At 36.8% G+C, this 19,927-nt stretch overlaps 1 protein-coding gene across 1 annotated transcript in view; it reads left to right on the top strand.

The window, feature by feature from the left end:
- GTF3C3 (general transcription factor IIIC subunit 3) overlaps positions 1-14,886 on the top strand; it is a 45,862-nt gene extending 30,976 nt beyond the window's left edge. Inside the window, exons 11-18 of the mRNA XM_036107935.2 lie at positions 141-343; positions 671-772; positions 2,027-2,162; positions 4,244-4,481; positions 5,087-5,277; positions 7,298-7,422; positions 10,750-10,902; positions 13,484-14,886. Of these exons, the coding sequence (XP_035963828.1) occupies positions 141-343; positions 671-772; positions 2,027-2,162; positions 4,244-4,481; positions 5,087-5,277; positions 7,298-7,422; positions 10,750-10,902; positions 13,484-13,606 (1,271 nt within the window). The 3' untranslated portion in view covers positions 13,607-14,886. The remainder of the gene's footprint in view (positions 1-140; positions 344-670; positions 773-2,026; positions 2,163-4,243; positions 4,482-5,086; positions 5,278-7,297; positions 7,423-10,749; positions 10,903-13,483) is intronic.
- The last annotated feature ends 5,041 nt before the right edge of the window (positions 14,887-19,927 follow it).

Below are 19,927 nucleotides of genomic sequence, written 5' to 3'. Positions count from 1 at the left end.
TTTTAAAGTACTAGAAATACGCATTTCATTTTTGTTATAATTCTTTTTATATTGCTGTAATGTTTCTTTAAAATGGAAAAATAATCTTGGCAAGCTTACAAATCTGTAGATCATATTTATGCTTTATTTTAACATCTTAGAATGTTTAAAGGCCTTAGGCTATATGGAACGTGCTGCGGAAAGCTATGGCAAAGTGGTTGATCTGGCCCCTCTTCATTTGGATGCAAGAATTTCACTTTCCACCCTTCAGCAGCAGCTGGGCCGTCCTGAGAAAGCTCTGGAAGCTCTGGAACCAATGTATGATCCAGATACTTTAGCACAAGATGCAAATGCTGCACAGCAGGTAGACTCTGTCACATAACAGGAAGTTTTTCTTGGTAGATTATATTTTTGAACATTTTCCTCCATTAAGGGTGTCTATAGCATATATCCAAAAAGTTTATTTTAGTGTATTAAATTCAGCTTTTTTGAAAAGTGATTTTGAATCTTAAGTTTCAGCCTCTTGTTAGACATTATAAATTACAGTATCTAAAATATTGGATCTTAAGTTGTGAAAGATCATAAAGCAAATGTTAAGGTTTGATTTCTAAAATAAAACTTTTCTGTGCAAACAAAACAACTTGCAGAAAGGAATCTTGTCACATTCATTATCATGTGCTCATTTATTTAGGAACTGAAGTTACTGCTTCATCGTTCTACTCTGCTGTTTTCTCAAGGCAAAATGTGTGGTTATGTGGACACCTTACTTACCATGTTAGCCATGCTTTTAAAGGTGGGTAATGGTCTTTCTGTATATTAGCATTGTTGACTTTTTAAATGTTTAGAATTTGATTTAAACATAGATTATAGCTATTAAATTTTTAAAAATGAAAGTCAGATACAGACAGAAGACTTAGAAGTTAATGGTATGTACAGTTGACCTTTGAACAACATGGTAATTAGGGGCACCAACCCTAACGCAGTTGGAAATCCATGTATAACTTTTGACTTCCTAAAAACTTAACTACTGATAGCCTACTGTTGAATGGAAGTCTTACTGATAACATGAACAGTTGATTAACACGTATTTTGTATGTTGTATGTATTATATACTGTATTCTCCTTGCTGGAGAAAAAAAAATGTTAAGAAAATTAGAAGGAAGAGAAAATACATTTACAGTACTGTACTATAAAAAATTCATGTATAAGTGAATCTGCAATTTAAACCTATATTGTTCAAGGGTAAACTGTAATTTAAAGTTCTACATGAAAGTGTAAACTTGACTGTAGAGTAAGTGAAATAAAATCTTTGTGAGTACATATCTAGAAAAGCGAGAACCATAGCATAATCAATTATTGGCCTTCTGGACACTACCACATGCCAAAATTGTTCGCTTGGCAAAAATGTTTTCCACATGTGACATCATTTCTGAGTCTCGCGTTTTTGCACTAGACTGTAAGTAGTTGTGTGTGTGTGTGTGTATAAGTTAATTTATGTAACTTCTTTTTCCCTACTAAGGTGTGATCTAAATTCCTCTGGTAAGAAAAAAATAAGTCTATTCATTCTCTTTTAGGTGTTTAAATACACAATGCTTTGGCCTTTTTTTTTTTCCTACTAAGAGTTCAGGCACACCTGCAATACTTCCGTCCCAGAGATTTTCTTTTTCTTTTTTTTTTTTTTAAGATTTTATTTGTTTCAGAGAGAGAGTGAGTGTGTGAGCAGAGGGAGAGGGACAAGCAGACTCCACGCTGAGCACAGCGCTCAATGTCCTGGGGCTCAATCCCAGGACTCTGAGATCATGGCCTGAGAAGTCAGAGGCTTAACCTGCTGAGCCACCCAGTCATGCTGCCCCCCCCCCACTCCATAGATTTTCTTTAAAAAGTTATATCACTGGAGCGCCTGGCTGGCTTAGTCGGTAGAGCTTGCAGCTCTTGATCTTGGGGTTGTGAGTTTGAGCCCTGCGTTGGGTGTAGAGATTACTTAGAAATAAAATATTAAAAAGAAATTATATGACTAAAAAATCTCAAATTTTTATCTTTAATTCAGGTAGCAATGAATAGAGCCCAAGTTTGTTTGATATCTAGTTCCAAATCTGGAGAGAGGCATCTCTACCTTATTAAAGTGTCAAGAGACAAAATATCAGACAACAGTGACCAAGAGACAGCAAATTGTGATGCAAAAGGTAATTCTTTCATTTGCTTTATTACATAAAATTTGGCTGAGTTGAAAAAATATTCATGAAGTATCACCTGATAGTAACCTAATTGAAAATAATACCCTTTTCAAATAAAATGAAATTTTCTAATCCAGATCCCCTAAGTATAATAAACTCATTTGATGTTAAAAAAGAAAGGAAGGTTATGTAAATACTTTAACTTCTAAAAATTAAAAGGAAAACATCTGCTTGGATCTTCCTGTGAAAAAACTAAACAGAACTTTTGACTTTTTAAAAAGAAAATATACCTTATTTTAAGAAATTTGTGAAGATTAGATGGCAATATAAATTACTGTATTTGTCCAGTGACTTCAATTACATGTTTCATTCTCTGTTAAATTCATTTTTGACAAATGTAGAAATAGTCATAGAAACTTTGAAACTAAATTGCTTTGACCCAGTCTCAAGTAATATGATTTTAAAAGACATCTATTTTTAGTTGGTAATGCATCAAGTAAGTTTGGGTGACATTATTACTCAGAAAACTTGAAAAGAGTCTAAACTGGAGGTATCAGTCTGGCAGAAAATTATTTCATTGTTAATTAATTCAGTAGACATTTATTAAATAATTGTTACAGGCATGGCAGTGTGCCTGGCATAAGATTTTAGAATCCAGAAGAGCTGAATCTCTATAAGCACATTTTAAGGACCTAACATTAAGCAAGGTTTTGCAGGGGAGGAGAGTCAGGAGAGGAATGAGGGTCAGCTGCTCATAATCTAGCCATAAGTGCCTCAGAGGCCTGCCATTTCAACAGTCCATGGATTCTGGGGCCATCCAAAGGTAGACTCTGCTTCATGTGTTTAAGACTGTATTTCCTTAAGTTATATTTTTCTGTATATGTGATCCTACCTGGTTTTTTCTTTCAGTATTTTCTCATTTCAGGTCTATTGTTGGTTTTTCTTAGGCTCATAAGGTTTTTTTTGTTAGTTCATTTCCTCATGGTGGGGATCACATTACACTGGTGTGTACCAGGATAGGCTACAGGGCCTCTTTATGTTACATGCATCTTTATACTCTGATTTTTTCACTCAGCATTTTCTCACAGATGTTTTCTCATGTTGCTCTCTTCTCTTCATAGCTGTTATTATTAAGGAATGTGTAATATTCCATTGGATAGCAGTTCCGTACTTTAATTATTCCCTTATTATTTTTTGATATATGGTTGCTTCTGATAATTTTCTTTTATAGATAATACTGTAGTGAGCATCTTCATGCCTATATATCCATATATATATATTTTCTAAGATTTTGTTTATTTGACAGAGAGAGCGAGAGATCACAAGTAGGCAGACCAGGTAGGCAGGCAGAGGGAGAGGGAGAACAGGCTCCCCGCCGAGTAAGGAGCCCGACGCGGGGCCCGATCCTACGACACTGGGATGATGACCTGAGCCGAAGGCAGACGCCTAACCGACTGAGCCACCCAGGCGCCCCTATATCCATATTTTTGACTACTTGTGTAGAATAGAGTCTCAGAATTCTGGGTCAAAGATTAAAATATTTTTGTGGCTTTCGATATTTCTCAAGAATTACAAATTTATAAGAAGGGGGCTTCTTACAGACAAATAAGGCAAGATTTTTAAGGAAGGAAATATTGAGGCAGAGAAAAGAAAATTAAGATTATAAAAAGATCAAGAACAATCCAAATCTCAAAGTATGAATTTCAAGTCCTTTATTAAACAAACATTTGAATGCTTTGTATGGGTAGAATCCTGTATCTGACCTCAGTTATGGAACACACACTTGTTCTGCCCTAGAGGACCATATATCCTAGCTAGCACTGAGAGATATAAATGAGGTAGCTGGACAAATCCAAAGTGAGAATTACCTGGGATTGCAGATTGTTAGGCAGAGCAGAAAGGGTGGTATTGAAGTAGTGTAAACAAGCAACTATCCACTTCTCATATTGTCAGAAGAGTGTTGGCAAGAATTCAGGCCCATAGGACTGTGATTATTAAATTTAACCTTAAAATTAATAATATGAATTTTTCTAATACTGCTCTTTCTGAAAATATAGTGTCCTAACTGATTGTCACTGGCATCATTTTAGCAATATTTGCTGTACTCACGAGTGTCTTGACAAAAGATGACTGGTGGAACCTTCTGTTGAAGGCCATATACTGCTTGTGTGACCTATCCCGATTTCAGGAGGCTGAGTTACTTGTGGATTCTTCACTGGAATATTATTCATTTTATGATGACAAGCAAAAACGCAAAGAACTAGAATACTTTGGTCTTTCTGCTGCAATACTGGACAAAAATTTCAGAAAGGCATACAACTATATCAGGTAATTTTCTAATAGCTTATTTTAGATTCTTTGAAAGAGTACGTGTATTATTTTGACTTAGTCTCTTAAGCTCAAGAATTAATAAGTTGTTTTGTTTTAACTCTCTTGTTGCTTACTCGTTAATTCAGTTCATTGGTGATTCTCAGTGGCATCCCCTCTCATATATTCAACCTCTTGTGCCTTAGTCTCCCCATTTATAAAATGGATATCATAGTACTACCACCTGGTAGGATTATTGTGAGAGTTAAGTGAATTATTATATATAAGGCCTTTTAACAATGTCTGGCACACATTATTATTAGCTATTATTCACTATTCATTGTACTGCAGCTGTAGGGTCAGGGGTAGAAATGGTGAAATTTAAACTATTTGATTTTTTGTTGTTGTTTAAAAGTTTTGTTGAAAAGAAAAAGCAAGATATAGAAATACTAACTTAAGTAGCATTTTCTGGGAAAAATCTTTGTGTAAATGTTTCTGCTTAAATACCCTGAGACACTCTGCTTTTCCTTGGAAGATGTTGCTGCACTGAAGGATTTCATTCTTAGAAATCAGAAGTTTTTCTTTTTACATGATTTTTTATCTTCACCCTCTTTCTGCAATTTTAGGGTAATGGTAATGGAAAATGTCAATAAACCTCAGCTCTGGAACATTTTCAATCAGGTTACCATGCACTCCCAAGAAGTACGACATCATCGCTTCTGTCTTCGCCTAATGCTGAAAAACCCAGATAATCATGCCCTGTGTGTCTTAAATGGACACAATGCATTTGTATCTGGTAGTTTTAAGCATGCACTTGGTAAGTGTCCTGGACATGACTTTGTCAAGTGTGGATGGAGTGGTGGTTAACAGCTAGGCCTCTGGAGTGCAACTACCTGTGTTTAAATAGTGGCTTCCTCATGACAAGTTATTCTACCTCTTCCTGCCTCAGTTTCTTTATCTCTGAAATGGAGGTAATAATTGGACCTACCTTATAAATTATTGTGAAAATTAAATGAGTTAATATAAAGTATTTTTAAAAATGTCTGGCACATATAATAAGTAGCTATTAGCAACAATGATAATAATTAATATTTATTTTCCTTATGAAGCTTTGGTTTCAAAAGGCTGGAGTAAGTCATAATTCATTTTAAAAGTCCACAATTGTCCCTGCTTAGGCTTGATTTTTTTTTTTTTAATTTTGAAGATTTTATTTATTTATTAGAGAGAGAGAGCGCACAAGCAGGGGGAGCAGCCGGCAGAGGGAGAGGGAGAGGCAGGCTCCCCGCTGAGCAGGGAACCCGATGTGGGGCTTGATCAGGGTCAAAGGCAGGCGCTTAACCGACTGAGCCAGGGCCCCCCACTCTCTTTAAGAGAGGGAGCATGCATGAGCTGGGGGAGGGGCAGAGAGAAAGCAAGAGAGAATCTTAAGCAGGCTCCACACCCAGCATGGAGCCCAACACAGGGCTCTATCTCACAACCCTGAGATCATGACCTGAGCCAAAATCAAGAACCAGAAGCTTAACCAACTGAGCTGCCCAGGCGCCCCGGCTTGCTTTTAAAATAATTTTCATTAATTGTGGATGCTTTGCCACCTGATTTTAATTTGTTGTAGTACAAAAAAAGGATTTAAGATTTGCTGATAGTTTGTTCCTCTAGGAGACAGGTCTTTATGTCAAGATTTATTTACATGGTGCTTGCTAATTCTAATTAAACTCAGGGAAAATTAATTAATCACTTGAAATTTTCTGTATAATGAATCAGAAGCAAACACGTAGAAAAATATCTGGCCAAATGTTTAAACTTAAAATGAGCATGCGTTTCTTGGTGCCTAAAAGCTAGTGTTGCCAGGTTCACTTCTGGGTAAACTGGGATGTTGGCTATTTAAATACTTTCAGTGTTTCTTCGTGTATGGCTGGTATTTTTATAATTGTTCAGCCAGTAACCTTGAACATCAGATGTTGAAACTGTCCTCCACTGTGTGTGCTTTATGGAATTGTTTAATGTTAAGAAATATAAAATAGAGATTTATATTGTCTTAAATTTAGGACCTTTTATAGAAGTAAAAATAGAAAGTCCAAATGGCAGTCTACCATCTGTGCTGCTAAAGAGATTCTGTGGTGCAGTTTATTCTGGCATAGAAGCTGGAAAGAATGGAAGCTTTTATCTATATATGATAAATTATAGATCATCCCTTTATAAGAAAAATTTACCTAAAAATTTTTTTAAATTCCCCTATCTCATATGGCTAAGCTTTTGTTTGACATGGAATAATTGCATATATAGAATACATGGAAACAAGGAAAACATCTTTTTCTCAGGAAAAACAAAATAGTGCTACATTTGGGAAACAACACCCATAATCTAAAAAACAAAACTATTTTTCTTTTTCTTACCTCCATGATCCATTGTATTTGAATTTATAAGACAGATCAATTAATTTTACAAAAGAATTTGCCAAAAGACACGTTCCCTTGTTTCTTTTAAAATAGATTTAAGATCATAAAATAGATTTTATGCTCACAATTGATAAATTGTTTATTTTAGAAATATTATTCTACATGGAAGTGTCTAGCTGTGCCTAAAAGAAAGTTACTTTTAGTTGCTCATATTTAATCTTTGTAGTCAGGATACATTTATAGGTAAATCCTCCTAATTTTGCTATATTTTATACATTGATTTAAAATTCAAATTAATGTGTATCTGGTTGATATTTTAGAAAGCACACCTTGCATATGTTAAAAATCAGTACTGCTTAGCCATAACATATATTTGAATAAATGAAGAAATAAGGAACCAAGCTTATGTCACACCATCTGACATCACTGTTCTTTTTTCAGGACAATATGTGCAAGCCTTTCGCACCCATCCCCACGAACCTCTCTATAGCCTCTGTATAGGCCTAACGTTTATTCACATGGCATCTCAGAAGTATGTATTAAGGAGACATGCTCTTACTGTGCAGGTGATTCATTTGGATTTCTCAATTCTTGGTTTTATGTTCTTTTAAAATGAATATACTTAATGCTTTTATTGTCCTGCTTCAAAAGTAATACCTGCTTAGTATACATGGTGAGAGTTCGCAGCACCTATCCTGTATTCAGCACTCAGGGACTCAACATCTAGTGGTGTTCCTGGCTAAGGCTTATGCAGCCATGTAGAAAGGGGACACAGCCAGATCATACAGAAAGAAGACAGAGCAGAATCTGGAGGCATCCTTATACTCTAGAGCTCCTGAGGCCTCCAGCCTTCTAGGTCCTGAAGATTGATTTATTGTAAATCCATTTAAAAATATATATAATATATACATACAATAATGTATGAACATGTGACTGTGTGACTGTTTCCTTATATCATCACCAACAAATTGCTCTTTTAAAGCTTTCTTGGTTCTTTTTTTTTTTTAAGATTTTATTTATTTATTTGACAGAGACACAGCAAGAGAGAGAGAGCACAAGTAGGGGGAGTGGGAAAGGGAGAAGCAGGCTCCCCACTGAGCAGGGAGCCCACGCTTAATGACTGAGCCACCCAGGCGCCCCAAAGCTTTCTTGGTTCTTACAGCAATTTGAAATTAGCCTTTTTATTTTCTTGTTTACTTTTTTATATAGCTTGTGTTCTCTAATAAGAATATAAACTCCGGGGATTCCTGTGTGGCTCAGTTGGTTTAGCATCTGACTCTTGATTTCAGCTCAGGTCATGATCTTGGAGAAGTGGACTAGAGCCTGCTTAAGATTCTGTCTCTCCCTCTGCCCTTCCCGGCCCCACCCCCACGATGAGGTGCACGTTCTCTCTCTCTCTCAAAAAAAAAAAAAAAAGAATATAAATTCCAAGAGATCAGGGAGTCTGTTTTGTTCACCACTGTATCTTTAAAACTTTTGTGTTGTTTTTATGTTCATATGTTTGATGCATTTTAAAGACATGTTTTTTTAAGTAGTTATGGAAGGAAAGAAAATGTTGGCTTGAATGGAGTAGCAGGATTGAGTAAAGGATTTTTTGTTTTGTTTTTTAAAGTAAAATGGTTAAAAGAAAGCCTAAATTCAAATGATGATAATTGTTAAAGCTGGTATTGGGGTTCATTATAATGTTCTCTTTACTTTTATATATTTGAAAATTTTCATAATAAAAAGTAAAGACAAATCTAGAAATTTTCCTTTTCTTGGGTATTTATTTGTGAAATTTATCTACTTCTTGCTCTGTGCTTTTTTTTCTCTCTTAATGGATATTTTTGCTATATTAAGTAATATAGGATTACTTATAAATTAAACAAATACGTGGGGCGCCAGGGTGGCTCAGTCGTTAAGCATCTGCCTTCGGCTCAGGTCATGATCTCAGGGTCCTGGGATCGAGTCCCACATCAGGCTCCCTGCTTGGTGGGAAGCCTGCTTCTCCCTCTCTCACTCCCCCTGCTTGTGTTTCCTCTCTCGCTGTCTCTCTCTCTGTCAAATAAATAAAATCTTTAAAAAAAAAAAAAAATTAAATTAAATACGTAATGAACACGCACTATGCTGGGAACTGGGCATATAGCAGGGAGTATACAGGCAGAATTCCTTGCCTTCATGAAACTTATATTCTGGTAAATACTGACAGGAAATTTTTATGGATTGACTCATTATTAAATAGTTAAAATATGTAGTTTTTTGGCCTGGTAAGGAAAAAATTTATATACTTCAAAGTAATTTAGAAGCTAAATTTCAAATCACTTTTATAGTTAAACAGCAGTTTTTAATTGGTTGAGATAGAGATCAAACAGCAGGAGATGGGTATATGAAAGTTTGTTGTCTTAATCTCTGTACTTTTGTGTGTGTTAAACATTTTCCATTAGAGTTTCTAAAAACAAGTTTTATTGTAAAAACCATGATTCTTAAATTGTTTTAATTTCTTATGAATCTATTTCTTCATGCTACATGACCAGTTTGTTTCTCTTTGGAGTACTTTAAAAGCAAACTAATTTCATATGTTTTACTGTCTTTCCTACCTTTATATTATACCATGAAAGTAAAATCCTTTATGATTTCTTCTGTCTGTATTTAGTATTTTATAGACAGTGTATACTTGGGCCCTTTACTGAATAATGTGATAAAAATGTTTGAAATGTAACATACTTAATGTAAAAAGAACTCTTGTTTCTATTTCATTAAAAATTTTTTGTGATATTTTTGTAGTTTTTATATTTGATAATTCATAGTACCTAAGAGATAAAGTGACTTGCAGGTTTCTTTGGGTTGCAGTAGTTCATCTGGGTTTACTTACTATTCTTCCTCAGATTTTTGCACTTTGTCATTTTAAAATTTGGTATTTCTCTGAGACTAATAGTTTGTCTGCTTTACTTAACAGAGAACCATAATTTTCAGTGGCATAGAGGTCATATTCCTATACATAAGTAGGTTCTTTTACTATGCAGAAAGTATGATTTGTTTAGTGAACATAATTATTTTTATCCCTAAAATGCTTTAATTCTAAAGAATTCATTAATTTTTATTATTTGTTTATTTATTTATGAAGAAAAATTTGTGACCATTTATTAGAAAGCAGATCACCCAGGAAATAGTTGCATTTTATATTCTCTATTCACAGATAATATATTTATTTAATTACTTAACATAGGACACTTGTACTTTTGCAGTATGTAACTTTCTGTGGCTGGTAACTTGAAGCTACATTAAAGGGGGAAATTAATACAGGAGGAGGTAAAGAAGCAAGTTGCTTTTGGACACTGTGACACACATGGAGCCTGCATTATTATAGCTGTGCTCTGAAATAACCAGTTTTTCCATAAAGTCTTTGAGTCAGAAGCTTTCAGGGAAAAAAAAAAATTTAAGTTTTTTGGGTTAAGAAGTTATTAAGGTCCTGAGAGGTAACCATTTACCCAGAAAGCGTCTTCTCCCTGAGAAGAAACCTTTCTAAAATTATTGTAAGGGCTCAGATTTTATATTTTGCTCAAGGTTTTAGACATCGTGAATCAAAAAGTTTATTGGCCTCTAATGTCACAAAAGCCAACTTGGAACCTTCAAAAAAAAAAATCCTGTGTTCTTATAGATTATGGATCTTTGACAGTTGTGACATTGGCTTTGTTTTCTGTGAATATTTTTGTCCTTAGCTTAAAAAAAATCTTTTCTATCTTCAGAAGAGCTCTTGACTACCCTGTGATATGGCACTACACTACAGACGTATGTTCTTTTAGGATGTCTCTTTTTTAAATTGTATTCTGTACAGGATATACCTGGCACATATATTGGTTCAAATATGTACTTGTCAAATGATTATAATACTGAATTGTTTATCTTTTTGGTAGGGCTTTTCCTTTCTTAATCGATACCTCAGTATACGTGGACCTTGCCAGGAATCATTCTATAATTTGGGCCGTGGCCTTCACCAACTGGGGCTGATTCATCTTGCAATCCACTATTATCAGAAGGCCCTGGAACTCCCTCCACTTGTGGTAGAGGTATTGTATGATTTACTTTTGCTTTTTTATTTAAAAAGATTTTATTTATTTATTAGAGAGAGCTCGCAAGCAGAGGTAGGGACAAAGGGAAAGGGAGGGAGAGAATCTCAAGCAGACTTCATGCTGAGCACGGAGTCTAACGTGAGGCTTGATCTCATGACCCTGAGATCATGACCTGAGCCAAAATCAAGAGTTGGTGCTTAACCAACTGAGCCACCCAGGCGCCCCTGTATGATTTACTTTAAAAACTGATGAGTCACTTCATTTCATCTATAGATAAGTGCAGTTAGCTCATGTCGTAGCCCAGACAGTGAAATAAATTATGTATTAGAATGTATTTTTTCTTTATTGAATGTATTTATGTAATTGTGTTCAGCAACAAGTAGATCTTTGTCATTCTGGCCTTGTGACCTGATCAGCAACCATGTGGACATACACAACTTACGGTTATGAACATTTCAGTTACCTTAAGGTAGCCCCCCTGGTTTACAGGGGTGAGCTGGTAGACACAAAGCCTGAGTATTGAGTAATATAGCCATTGTTCATTTTCAAGTTCAAGTGTAACTAATGTATTTCTTTAAAAAGATGAAAGACCAGTATAAATGTAGTTTTGTTTAAGATAATGTAATACAGGGTAAAGTGTTGCTAGTACTATGATAATCTGTGTTTAAAGTCTCATTCTTGGCTAACAGACACATGAAAAAATGTTCAACATCATTAACCATCAGGGAAATTCAAATCAAAACCTCATTGAGATACCACCTTACACCAGTTAGAATGGCAAAAATTAACAAGGTAGGAAACAACACATGTTGGAGAGGATGTGGAGAAAAGGGAACCCTCTTACACTGTTGGTGGGAATGTAAGTTGGTACAGCCACTTTGGAAAATAGCATGGACATTCCTCAAAAAGTTAAAAATAGAGCTACCCTATGACCCAGCAATTGCACTACTGGGTATTTACCCCAAAGATACAGATGTAGTGAAAAGAAGGGGCACATGCACCCCAATGTTCATAGCAGCAATGTCCACAATAGCCAAACTGGAAGGAGCCGAGATGCCCTTCAACAGACGAATGGATAAAGAAGATGTGGTCCATATATACAATGGAATATTACTCAGCCATCAGAAAGGATAAATACCCACCATTTGCATTGACATGGATGGAACTGGAGGGGATTATGCTAAGTAAAATAAGTCAGTCAGAAAAAGACAATTATCATATGCTTTCACTTACACGTGGAACATAAGGAATAGCATGGAGGACATTAGGTGTTGGGGTTAGTGTAAAGCATGAAATCAGCCATAATAGCTGGCTTGCTAAAATGTAACAGAGGCTGCTGGAGGCGAGGGAAAGTTTTAGAGAAGGGCGTAGGCCTTTGGAATGCTGAGGCCTGCGTGACCACTCTGCCGCTGGAATGCCTTGGGGATGCTGGTCATTCCCGGCAATTAGGAAAAGGAAGGGAAAAATGAAGGGGAAATCAGAGGGGGAGATGAACCATGAGAGACTATGGACTCCGGGAAACAAACTGAGTATTTCAGAGGGGAAGGGGGCGGGGGGATGGGCTAGCCCGGTGATGGGTATTAAGGAGGGCACGTATTGCAAGGAGCACTGTATAGTGACTAACATAATAAGAAATAAAAAAATAAAGTCTCATTCTTATTTTAATTTCTGGAGAAAAATATTGTTTTCATTGTTAATTTTTTTAAGTTGCACTCATAATTCTCACATGCCCTCACAACTGTTTTGTATTACTCTTGTTCAATGTTAGTCATTAAACAAATGAATACATACTTTTACAGTTATGCTGATGAAATATATGCACTTTTGTGTTCTTTATTTCATAAATACCTTTAGGTATTGTTCCTTAAGCTTTATAGGTATCATTTTTCATTGTTGCAGATATTTTTATAGTTGACTCCAAAATTTTGTATTGGGGAAGATTTAGAAACGTAGATCTAGCCTACTCTATTGAGTTCATTGCTTAGCTATTTAAGTAGGAAAAAAGGTGTAATACGCCCCTGGGGTAATATTATTATTAAATTGGTGTATGCCTTCTTACGCCTTTCTGCTATATAGTATAGGTATTTTTTTCCCATCTGGTCATTTGTGTTATAATTTATTTCTTTTTTAGATGCATAAGTTTTATGTTTTCTAATGAAATTGTATCTGTTGACCTTTTCCTTTATAGTTTCTACTTTTGCTATTATACTTGGAAGGGCCTTTCCTACCCAAGATTATATTATTCAACTATAATTTTTTTCTTTTATGGTTTCATTTTCTTAATCTTAAATTCTTACTTCATCTGGAGTTTATTCTGCTATTGCTTCTGGGTGAGACTTTTTTCTTTAACTTATTGGTTAGACATTTTAAATTATTTAATGATATAGTTATTACAGTGATTAACTGAATCAGCATTACCTAATAAAATTTAGATCCAAGGTATATGCCTAGTTTTACACTTTTTTTTTTAGTATCATGAATTTTAATATTTGAATACTTACGAAACTATTATTTGCCATAAAATTGTCCTGGTTGTCAGTTTGAAATATAAAACTCATTCATGTATTTTTCCTCCTAGGGTATAGAAGTTGACCAGTTAGACTTGCGAAGAGATATTGCCTACAACTTGTCTCTCATTTATCAGAGCAGTGGGAACATTGGAATGGCTCAAAAGCTTTTGTATACCTATTGCTGTATATAAAGTACCTCAACTGAGAAAGAAGCATTGGTGCTCTGTGTGTGGACCAGTATTTTCTAAGGGCTTACTTAGTATTAACCCCAAACCGGAAATGACAGTTTCAGAATTATCTGTGTATTTAATTTTTAATATGTGATCATCTTTTGATATGCAAAATTATCATTCCTATAAGAATTTGTACATTCTTCTGTCATTTTCTTTTAGTATTTTTTAGTAAAATTGTCCCCAAAGGTGAAGAAATGGAGAATGTTAGCCTTTAAGCCAGCTTCGGGTTAAATACGCTAATTTTTTACTCATACCATTTATTCATCTGTGCATTCAGTACTAAACACCTGTGTACCATGCCCTGTGATGGGTGCTTGGAATACAGTAGTAGGGCAGAAGTGACCTCTCAATACAGTTCTTTAAATACACAACTTGAGTATATATTCATTTGAAAGAGATGTTTCTGCATTTTCTGCCTACATTATCATGTTGAGTCATCCACTTATTTGTGCTCTGTTGCTATTGCACAGGCAGTTTCTCAACTATATAGAAAAGGAGGTTGCTTATTAAAGGAAAGACCAATTGGGACTCTTTCTCATAGCAACACAATTATGTAATTCACTTGGCTCCTAAGAAGATTATTTGAAATGGTTATGTGGTAGGAAGACACACAATTGAGTTAATCTTTTACTTTTCACCTGCATGTATCTTAGTTGTACAGATCGAGACCTGGGAGGCTGGCATAATTCAAAACATCCTGTTCTGAGGCAGATAAAAAAATGCATTACCAGTGTTGGTGGCTTTCTGACAAAAAAATAGAAAAGAGAGGACCACATTCAATAATGTGACCTAGTTTGCATTTCAAGATCAATAGGAATGTAGGAAGACTAGGGAATTGTATGTATGGAATAAAGTATTGCTGTGATAAACTACAAAAAGTAGATTAAAATTTTTTATTAAATATGGTATGTTCTTGAATCTAAGATAATACTTTTAAGATATACTATTGGTTTACTAACAGCTTTCGAGAGTTTCTTTTTAGGGGAAAAATGCTGTAATAAATGTGAGTGTGGATTATAAGACCCAGTCTAATCGTGGGAGGGAAACAAGTAAGAGACTTAGGATCAAAGAAATACAACGAGGGCTTTTTAGGAATTCTTAACTGCTCTTTATCCTGTATACATAACTTTGTAGTTGAAAAGCAAAATTCATATGTAATAAGTAAATGTATCATGCACTCTGCATGTGTGTATTTAAATGTGTATATAATTTAAATAAATTCTATTTTTATAATTAAAGTTAATTGTTTCACATGCTTATATATTTTATTTCATGCCATTTGCAGGTAATGATAAAGCTAACTGATAGTGTTTAAGTTAGATTTATATCTTTGAATCCTATGGAATTGAGTATTCTATGTTCTGAGTTTTTCTTTTGAATTAAACTCACTGGGCTATTGGGGCGCCTGGGTGGCTCAGTTGGTTGGGCATCTGCCTTCGGCTCAGGTCATGATCCCAGGGTCCTGGGATCGAGCCCCACATTGGGCTCCCTGCTCAGCGGGGAGCCTGCTTCTCCCTCTTCCTCCTGCTAGTGCTCTCTCTCTCTTGCTCTCTCATATAAATAAAACCTTTAAAAAAAAACCTCACTGGACTATGACTCCAGTTGAAGTGCTGAACAGCCTTATAGGAAACAATAAATCTCTCTAGCAGTCTTTTAAGAAAAAATGTTGACATTGCATGAATTTGTTTAGCATTTAAAATCATAGCTACCATTTGCTGAGTGTTTACTATGCTACTGTGTGCCAAGTACAGTGCTGGATACTGTAGATACGTTATCTCTGCTCTTCTCAGAGAATCACCTGCAAGGTAGGTGTTGTATACAGGAATATACTTATTCCAATTCAGAGTAACAACAACATAGCAATTGAGCATAAGTTTATTTTAGAAAGAAAAATGAGAATGGCTGTTATTTTTCTGTCCTCTAGGCCTTCAGCCTATTAAAAAAGCTCCTGTAGTTAAACATCTTTGGAGGTGTCTTAAAAAGCTGATGCTCACTTTCTTACCTACCATCCTCACTCCAGCCATGGGATTCTGGCAGCCACTTTATACAGTAAGATTTTTTTCTACTGGTCTCTGTTGATTCAGATGAGTCTCCTAAGCCAAGCTGGGCCAATCAAGAGTTTCCTCGCTCCTTCCCTGGGAATTTTAGAATTGAAATGGAGTTTTTCTGTAGGGTTGGAACATGAGGACAATTTCTGCTTTCCCAGTGGGCCAACTAGCAGTTAACCCTTCTGTTGAGCAAGAAAAGTAGAACCTATGCGTTAAGCAGAACTGAGATGGAGAGACGATGGACTCTGAAAAACAAACTGAGGGTTCTAGAGGGGAGGGGGGTGGGAGGATGGGTTAGCCTGGTGATGAGTATTGAGGAGGGCACGTTCTGCATGGAGCACTGGGTGTTATACACAAACAATGAATCATGGAACACTATATCTAAAACTAATGATGTATGGGGATTAACATAACAATAAAAAAATTTAAAAAAAAAAAACTGAGATGGAGAGGAAACCCCATGGGTTCCTAGAGATTTTCTAGTTTCCATTCCCATCCTTTCTAAAGCTGTGTTTTTACCCTTGGGTTCTTTGTATAAGATATATCCAATTCTATAATTCCACTGTGAAATTTATACTAGCTGTAGTTTTCCTGTTATTTGCACCAAAAATAGTCCTGATACACTGTCATTCCATTTTTGTTTTCATTTATCCTTCATGCTTTCTAGCTATTTTCACAAGAAGGGCAGAGAGCAAACAAGGACAATGTCCTGGAGTTTTAAGTAGTGTCAAGTCTAATCCACAATAAAGAGGCTTTTAAAAACTTCAGAGCAAGAACAGTAGGAATGTGCCTACTGTCTGGTGGTGTAAAGTTGACAGACCATAGAATTGTCCAATTTCATGCATAATGGTAGTTAACACTATAAGAAGCACAATACTTGAACAGAACAAGGTAGAAAAGCCTGGAAAAGAAGGGGTTAAGTCCTGAGGCTATGGTAAGGGAGAACTATAAATGTTTCATCTCCGGGTCCATAGTCCCAAATCCAATTGCTGTTATGTTATGAAACTGCAAATTACAATTTTTGAGGCATTCTAAAGAAGAAAATGATCAAATGAATTGAGTATTTGAAGTGGGAAAAAGGTGGACTCTGGAAACCACTTGAGTATGATGTTCCTGACATGATTCTAGTTGTGTGCAAGTAGAAGTGATATTCCATAGACCTACTCCTTTTCCTTGGAAGGGGACTTGATAGCCCAGAGGACTACTACAGTTCTGGTGTATCTGGATTTCAGAGTACTTGCGGAAGCCTATGTGATACACCTGTGGATTAAATGGAGAAATGTGGCTGGTTGATCTGCTGTGGAGCAATGGAGCGAAGACTGCCTGCAGCAGGAGTCCCCATGATGGCGGACATAGCGCGGCCCTTAACGTTCCAGACTTGCTCAGAAGCTAGGCACAGCTTAAGGCTGCTAACAGCTGAAGGCAGTCAACTAACCACATCCCTGTTTACAGAAACACCACAGAGGTTTCAAGACCAAAAAACTGCCAAAAACCCAAAACAAAGCAGAGATGACAGACAGATGACAAAATAATTTTAGAAGCTAAAAAGCAAATGGGCAATTAGCAAGTAACTTAATAAACCAGAGAAGAATGAAAGCTATGGGAGGCAGCCAGAAGCAAGCTGATGCGAGCCTGAGAGGCTCCTGCATGAGAGACAATGGGTATCTCCACGGGCAGGTCAGGTGGAGCCGATGAAAGTCTGCTAAGAAGCAGCGAGACCCTCCTAGTTACCCTCTTCATCTAGAGCGTGTTACCACTTCACCCCCTCCCCTGCAGAACGCCGGTGGGTAATCTGGAGCGGCCTCCTCTGAAGGGAGAGTGTTAGGTTGAAAGCAGAGGATTAAGTGAGTCTGCACACTGAAGAGCGATCTTGGTGTCCTCCTATTTAACTCCCAGAACACGGGCAGCCAAGTTATATCCTCCAAGCAGGGGATTAGAGGGTTCCTTTCTGAGGAAATCCCGGCCCAAGAGAAAAGACCTATAGAGACTGATAGCTGGAGGTCTCCAGGGGAACGGCCTGGTCCTGGCCCAGGGGAGCCTGCCAATGGGCAAACCCCTCCCACCCCACCGAGCCCCAGTCAGCGTGTGGCACCCTGCTGTTCAGGGGGGCGGACAGCTCAGGAGCAGTAAGCATTTGAGGAAAGCCTCTTCAGCGACAGAGATCCTGATGAGCAAACAGGTGGGGGAGAGGGGGAACTCAAAACAGAAATAATGCAGGAAGTATAGAAATAAAGAAAATGTAATTAATATCCCCAGATGAGATTGTCTACATGGAAAGAGGAATGTATAAAAAGAAATATTCAAAATTAAGAGAGCTTTATGACATCAAAAGTGTAACTGCTGAAATTAATCCAATGGAAAGGTTGGGAAAATTGAATTTTAAAGAAAAAAATGGAAAATTTAAGACATGAAAAAATTTCAGATGAGGAAATCAAAGGCTACAAAACAGCCTAAATGAGAAGTTTTTTGTGGCAGTTACCAGAGCTTATAAATTTCAAGGTGTTTGATTGCTTGGTTGTAAGTAATTCCAGTAGGGGGAACAAAACATCTGCAATGATTTTTAGTTTTTATTTTTTTTAAGTAGGCTCTATGCCCAATGTGGGGCTCCAACGCAACCCCAAGATTAAGAGTTTCATGCTCTATCAACTGAGCCAGCCAGACGCCCCCTGCAATGATTTTTTTTTTTAATATGCTGTAGATGGCAGTATATTTCTATAAACTTAGAAGTACACTTCATTTCATTGTCTTAATACAGTTATGCCAGCTTTTAACATTTTCCTCCAAAAAGCTTAAATTTTTTATTTGGGTAGAAAAAAGTCAGTATCCTCTATGTTTTGGCAATCACATCCAAAACTCTGTCCCTTTGCATGCTGTCAGCATGGAAAGGACAGCTGGAGCCCCAACGTGTGTTTCTCGTTGCCCATTTTTCTCCCTTGACCAAAAAAAATGTCTGGCAGATATCAGGGTAACCTCTTCATGCTAAAAGTTTCTAACGACACCCTGAAGATCATACCCAACATTTACCCTGTTGCAGGCTCAAGGTAAGCAAGCTTAGAATGAGAATTAGCAGGACCGCTTGACATTTTAGGAAAGAAAGTCAGGTGTTTATGTTCAGCAAAAGGAGTTCAAACACGTGAAGGGAGGAAAGAGCTGAGAAACAGGTTCCTCTTGCTCAGTGACCCACAGCTGCCTACAACAGGACAGGTGGAAGTCAGTTCTGATGCCGCAGGTTCTAGGATGTCAGATCCCTCCTTCTCAAGCTCGTGTTGTAACAAAACAAGTAGTGTTTCTCATCGAAGCTTACCTACATACATAGAGACCGATGAAAGAAGTATTGTAATAACTTGCTTTACAGAACTAGGTCTGTCTTGTTTGGACAGAGACGTAGGGTAAGTTTATGGTGTGAGTGAGGCTGATCTGCCTCTTCTCCATCTCGGGTGCTTCTGTTTGCTGACCAAAGGGAGAGAAAGGTAGCGGCTCTGACCGCAAGGGGGAGGATGCTATTCACAGAACCCTCCAGCTGCACGAAAGCTTGCAGCTGGGAGCATCAAGATCGCCTCCTCATCAGGCCGGGGGAGGCTGCAAAGACGAGAGCGGCAGTGAGCCCTACAAAGAGGGCGTACACACACACACACATATACATATATCACATTGTCTTTATCCATGTATTGATGGACACTTAGGTTGTTTCCATATCTTGGCTATTGTAAATAATGCCTCAATAAATATAGGGGTGTGTATGTTTTCAAATTAGTGTTTTTGTTTTCTTTAGGTAAATACGCAGAAGTGGAATTGCTGGATCATATGGTAGTTCTATTTTTACTTTTTTGAGAAACCTCCATACTCTTTTCCATAGTGGCTGCACCAGTTTGCATTCCCAACAACAGTGCACAAGGGTTCCCCTTTCTCCACATCCTTGCCAACACTCATTTCTTTTTGATTTCAGTCATCTGACAGGTGTGATAGCCCATGGCGGTTTTGATTTGCATTTCCCTGATGATTAGTGGGATGTTGAGCATTTTTTCATTTACCTGTTGGCCACCTACCTGTCTGTCTTCTTTGGAAAAATGTCTATGAAGAGCTTCTGCCCATTTTTAATGGGATTTTTTGTTTTTTACTGTTGAGTTCTCAGTTCTTTTTATATTTTGCATATTAACCCCTTCTCAGATATATGATTTGCAAATTCTGTAGGTCACCTTTTCATTCTGTTGGTTTCTTTTGCTGTACAGAA

This window comes from Halichoerus grypus, chromosome 4 (assembly GCF_964656455.1).
Source record: "Halichoerus grypus chromosome 4, mHalGry1.hap1.1, whole genome shotgun sequence".
Lineage (NCBI taxonomy): Eukaryota > Metazoa > Chordata > Mammalia > Carnivora > Phocidae > Halichoerus > Halichoerus grypus.
Note: the sequence above shows the minus strand (reverse complement) of the source record. Positions and strands in the feature narration are given on the sequence as shown.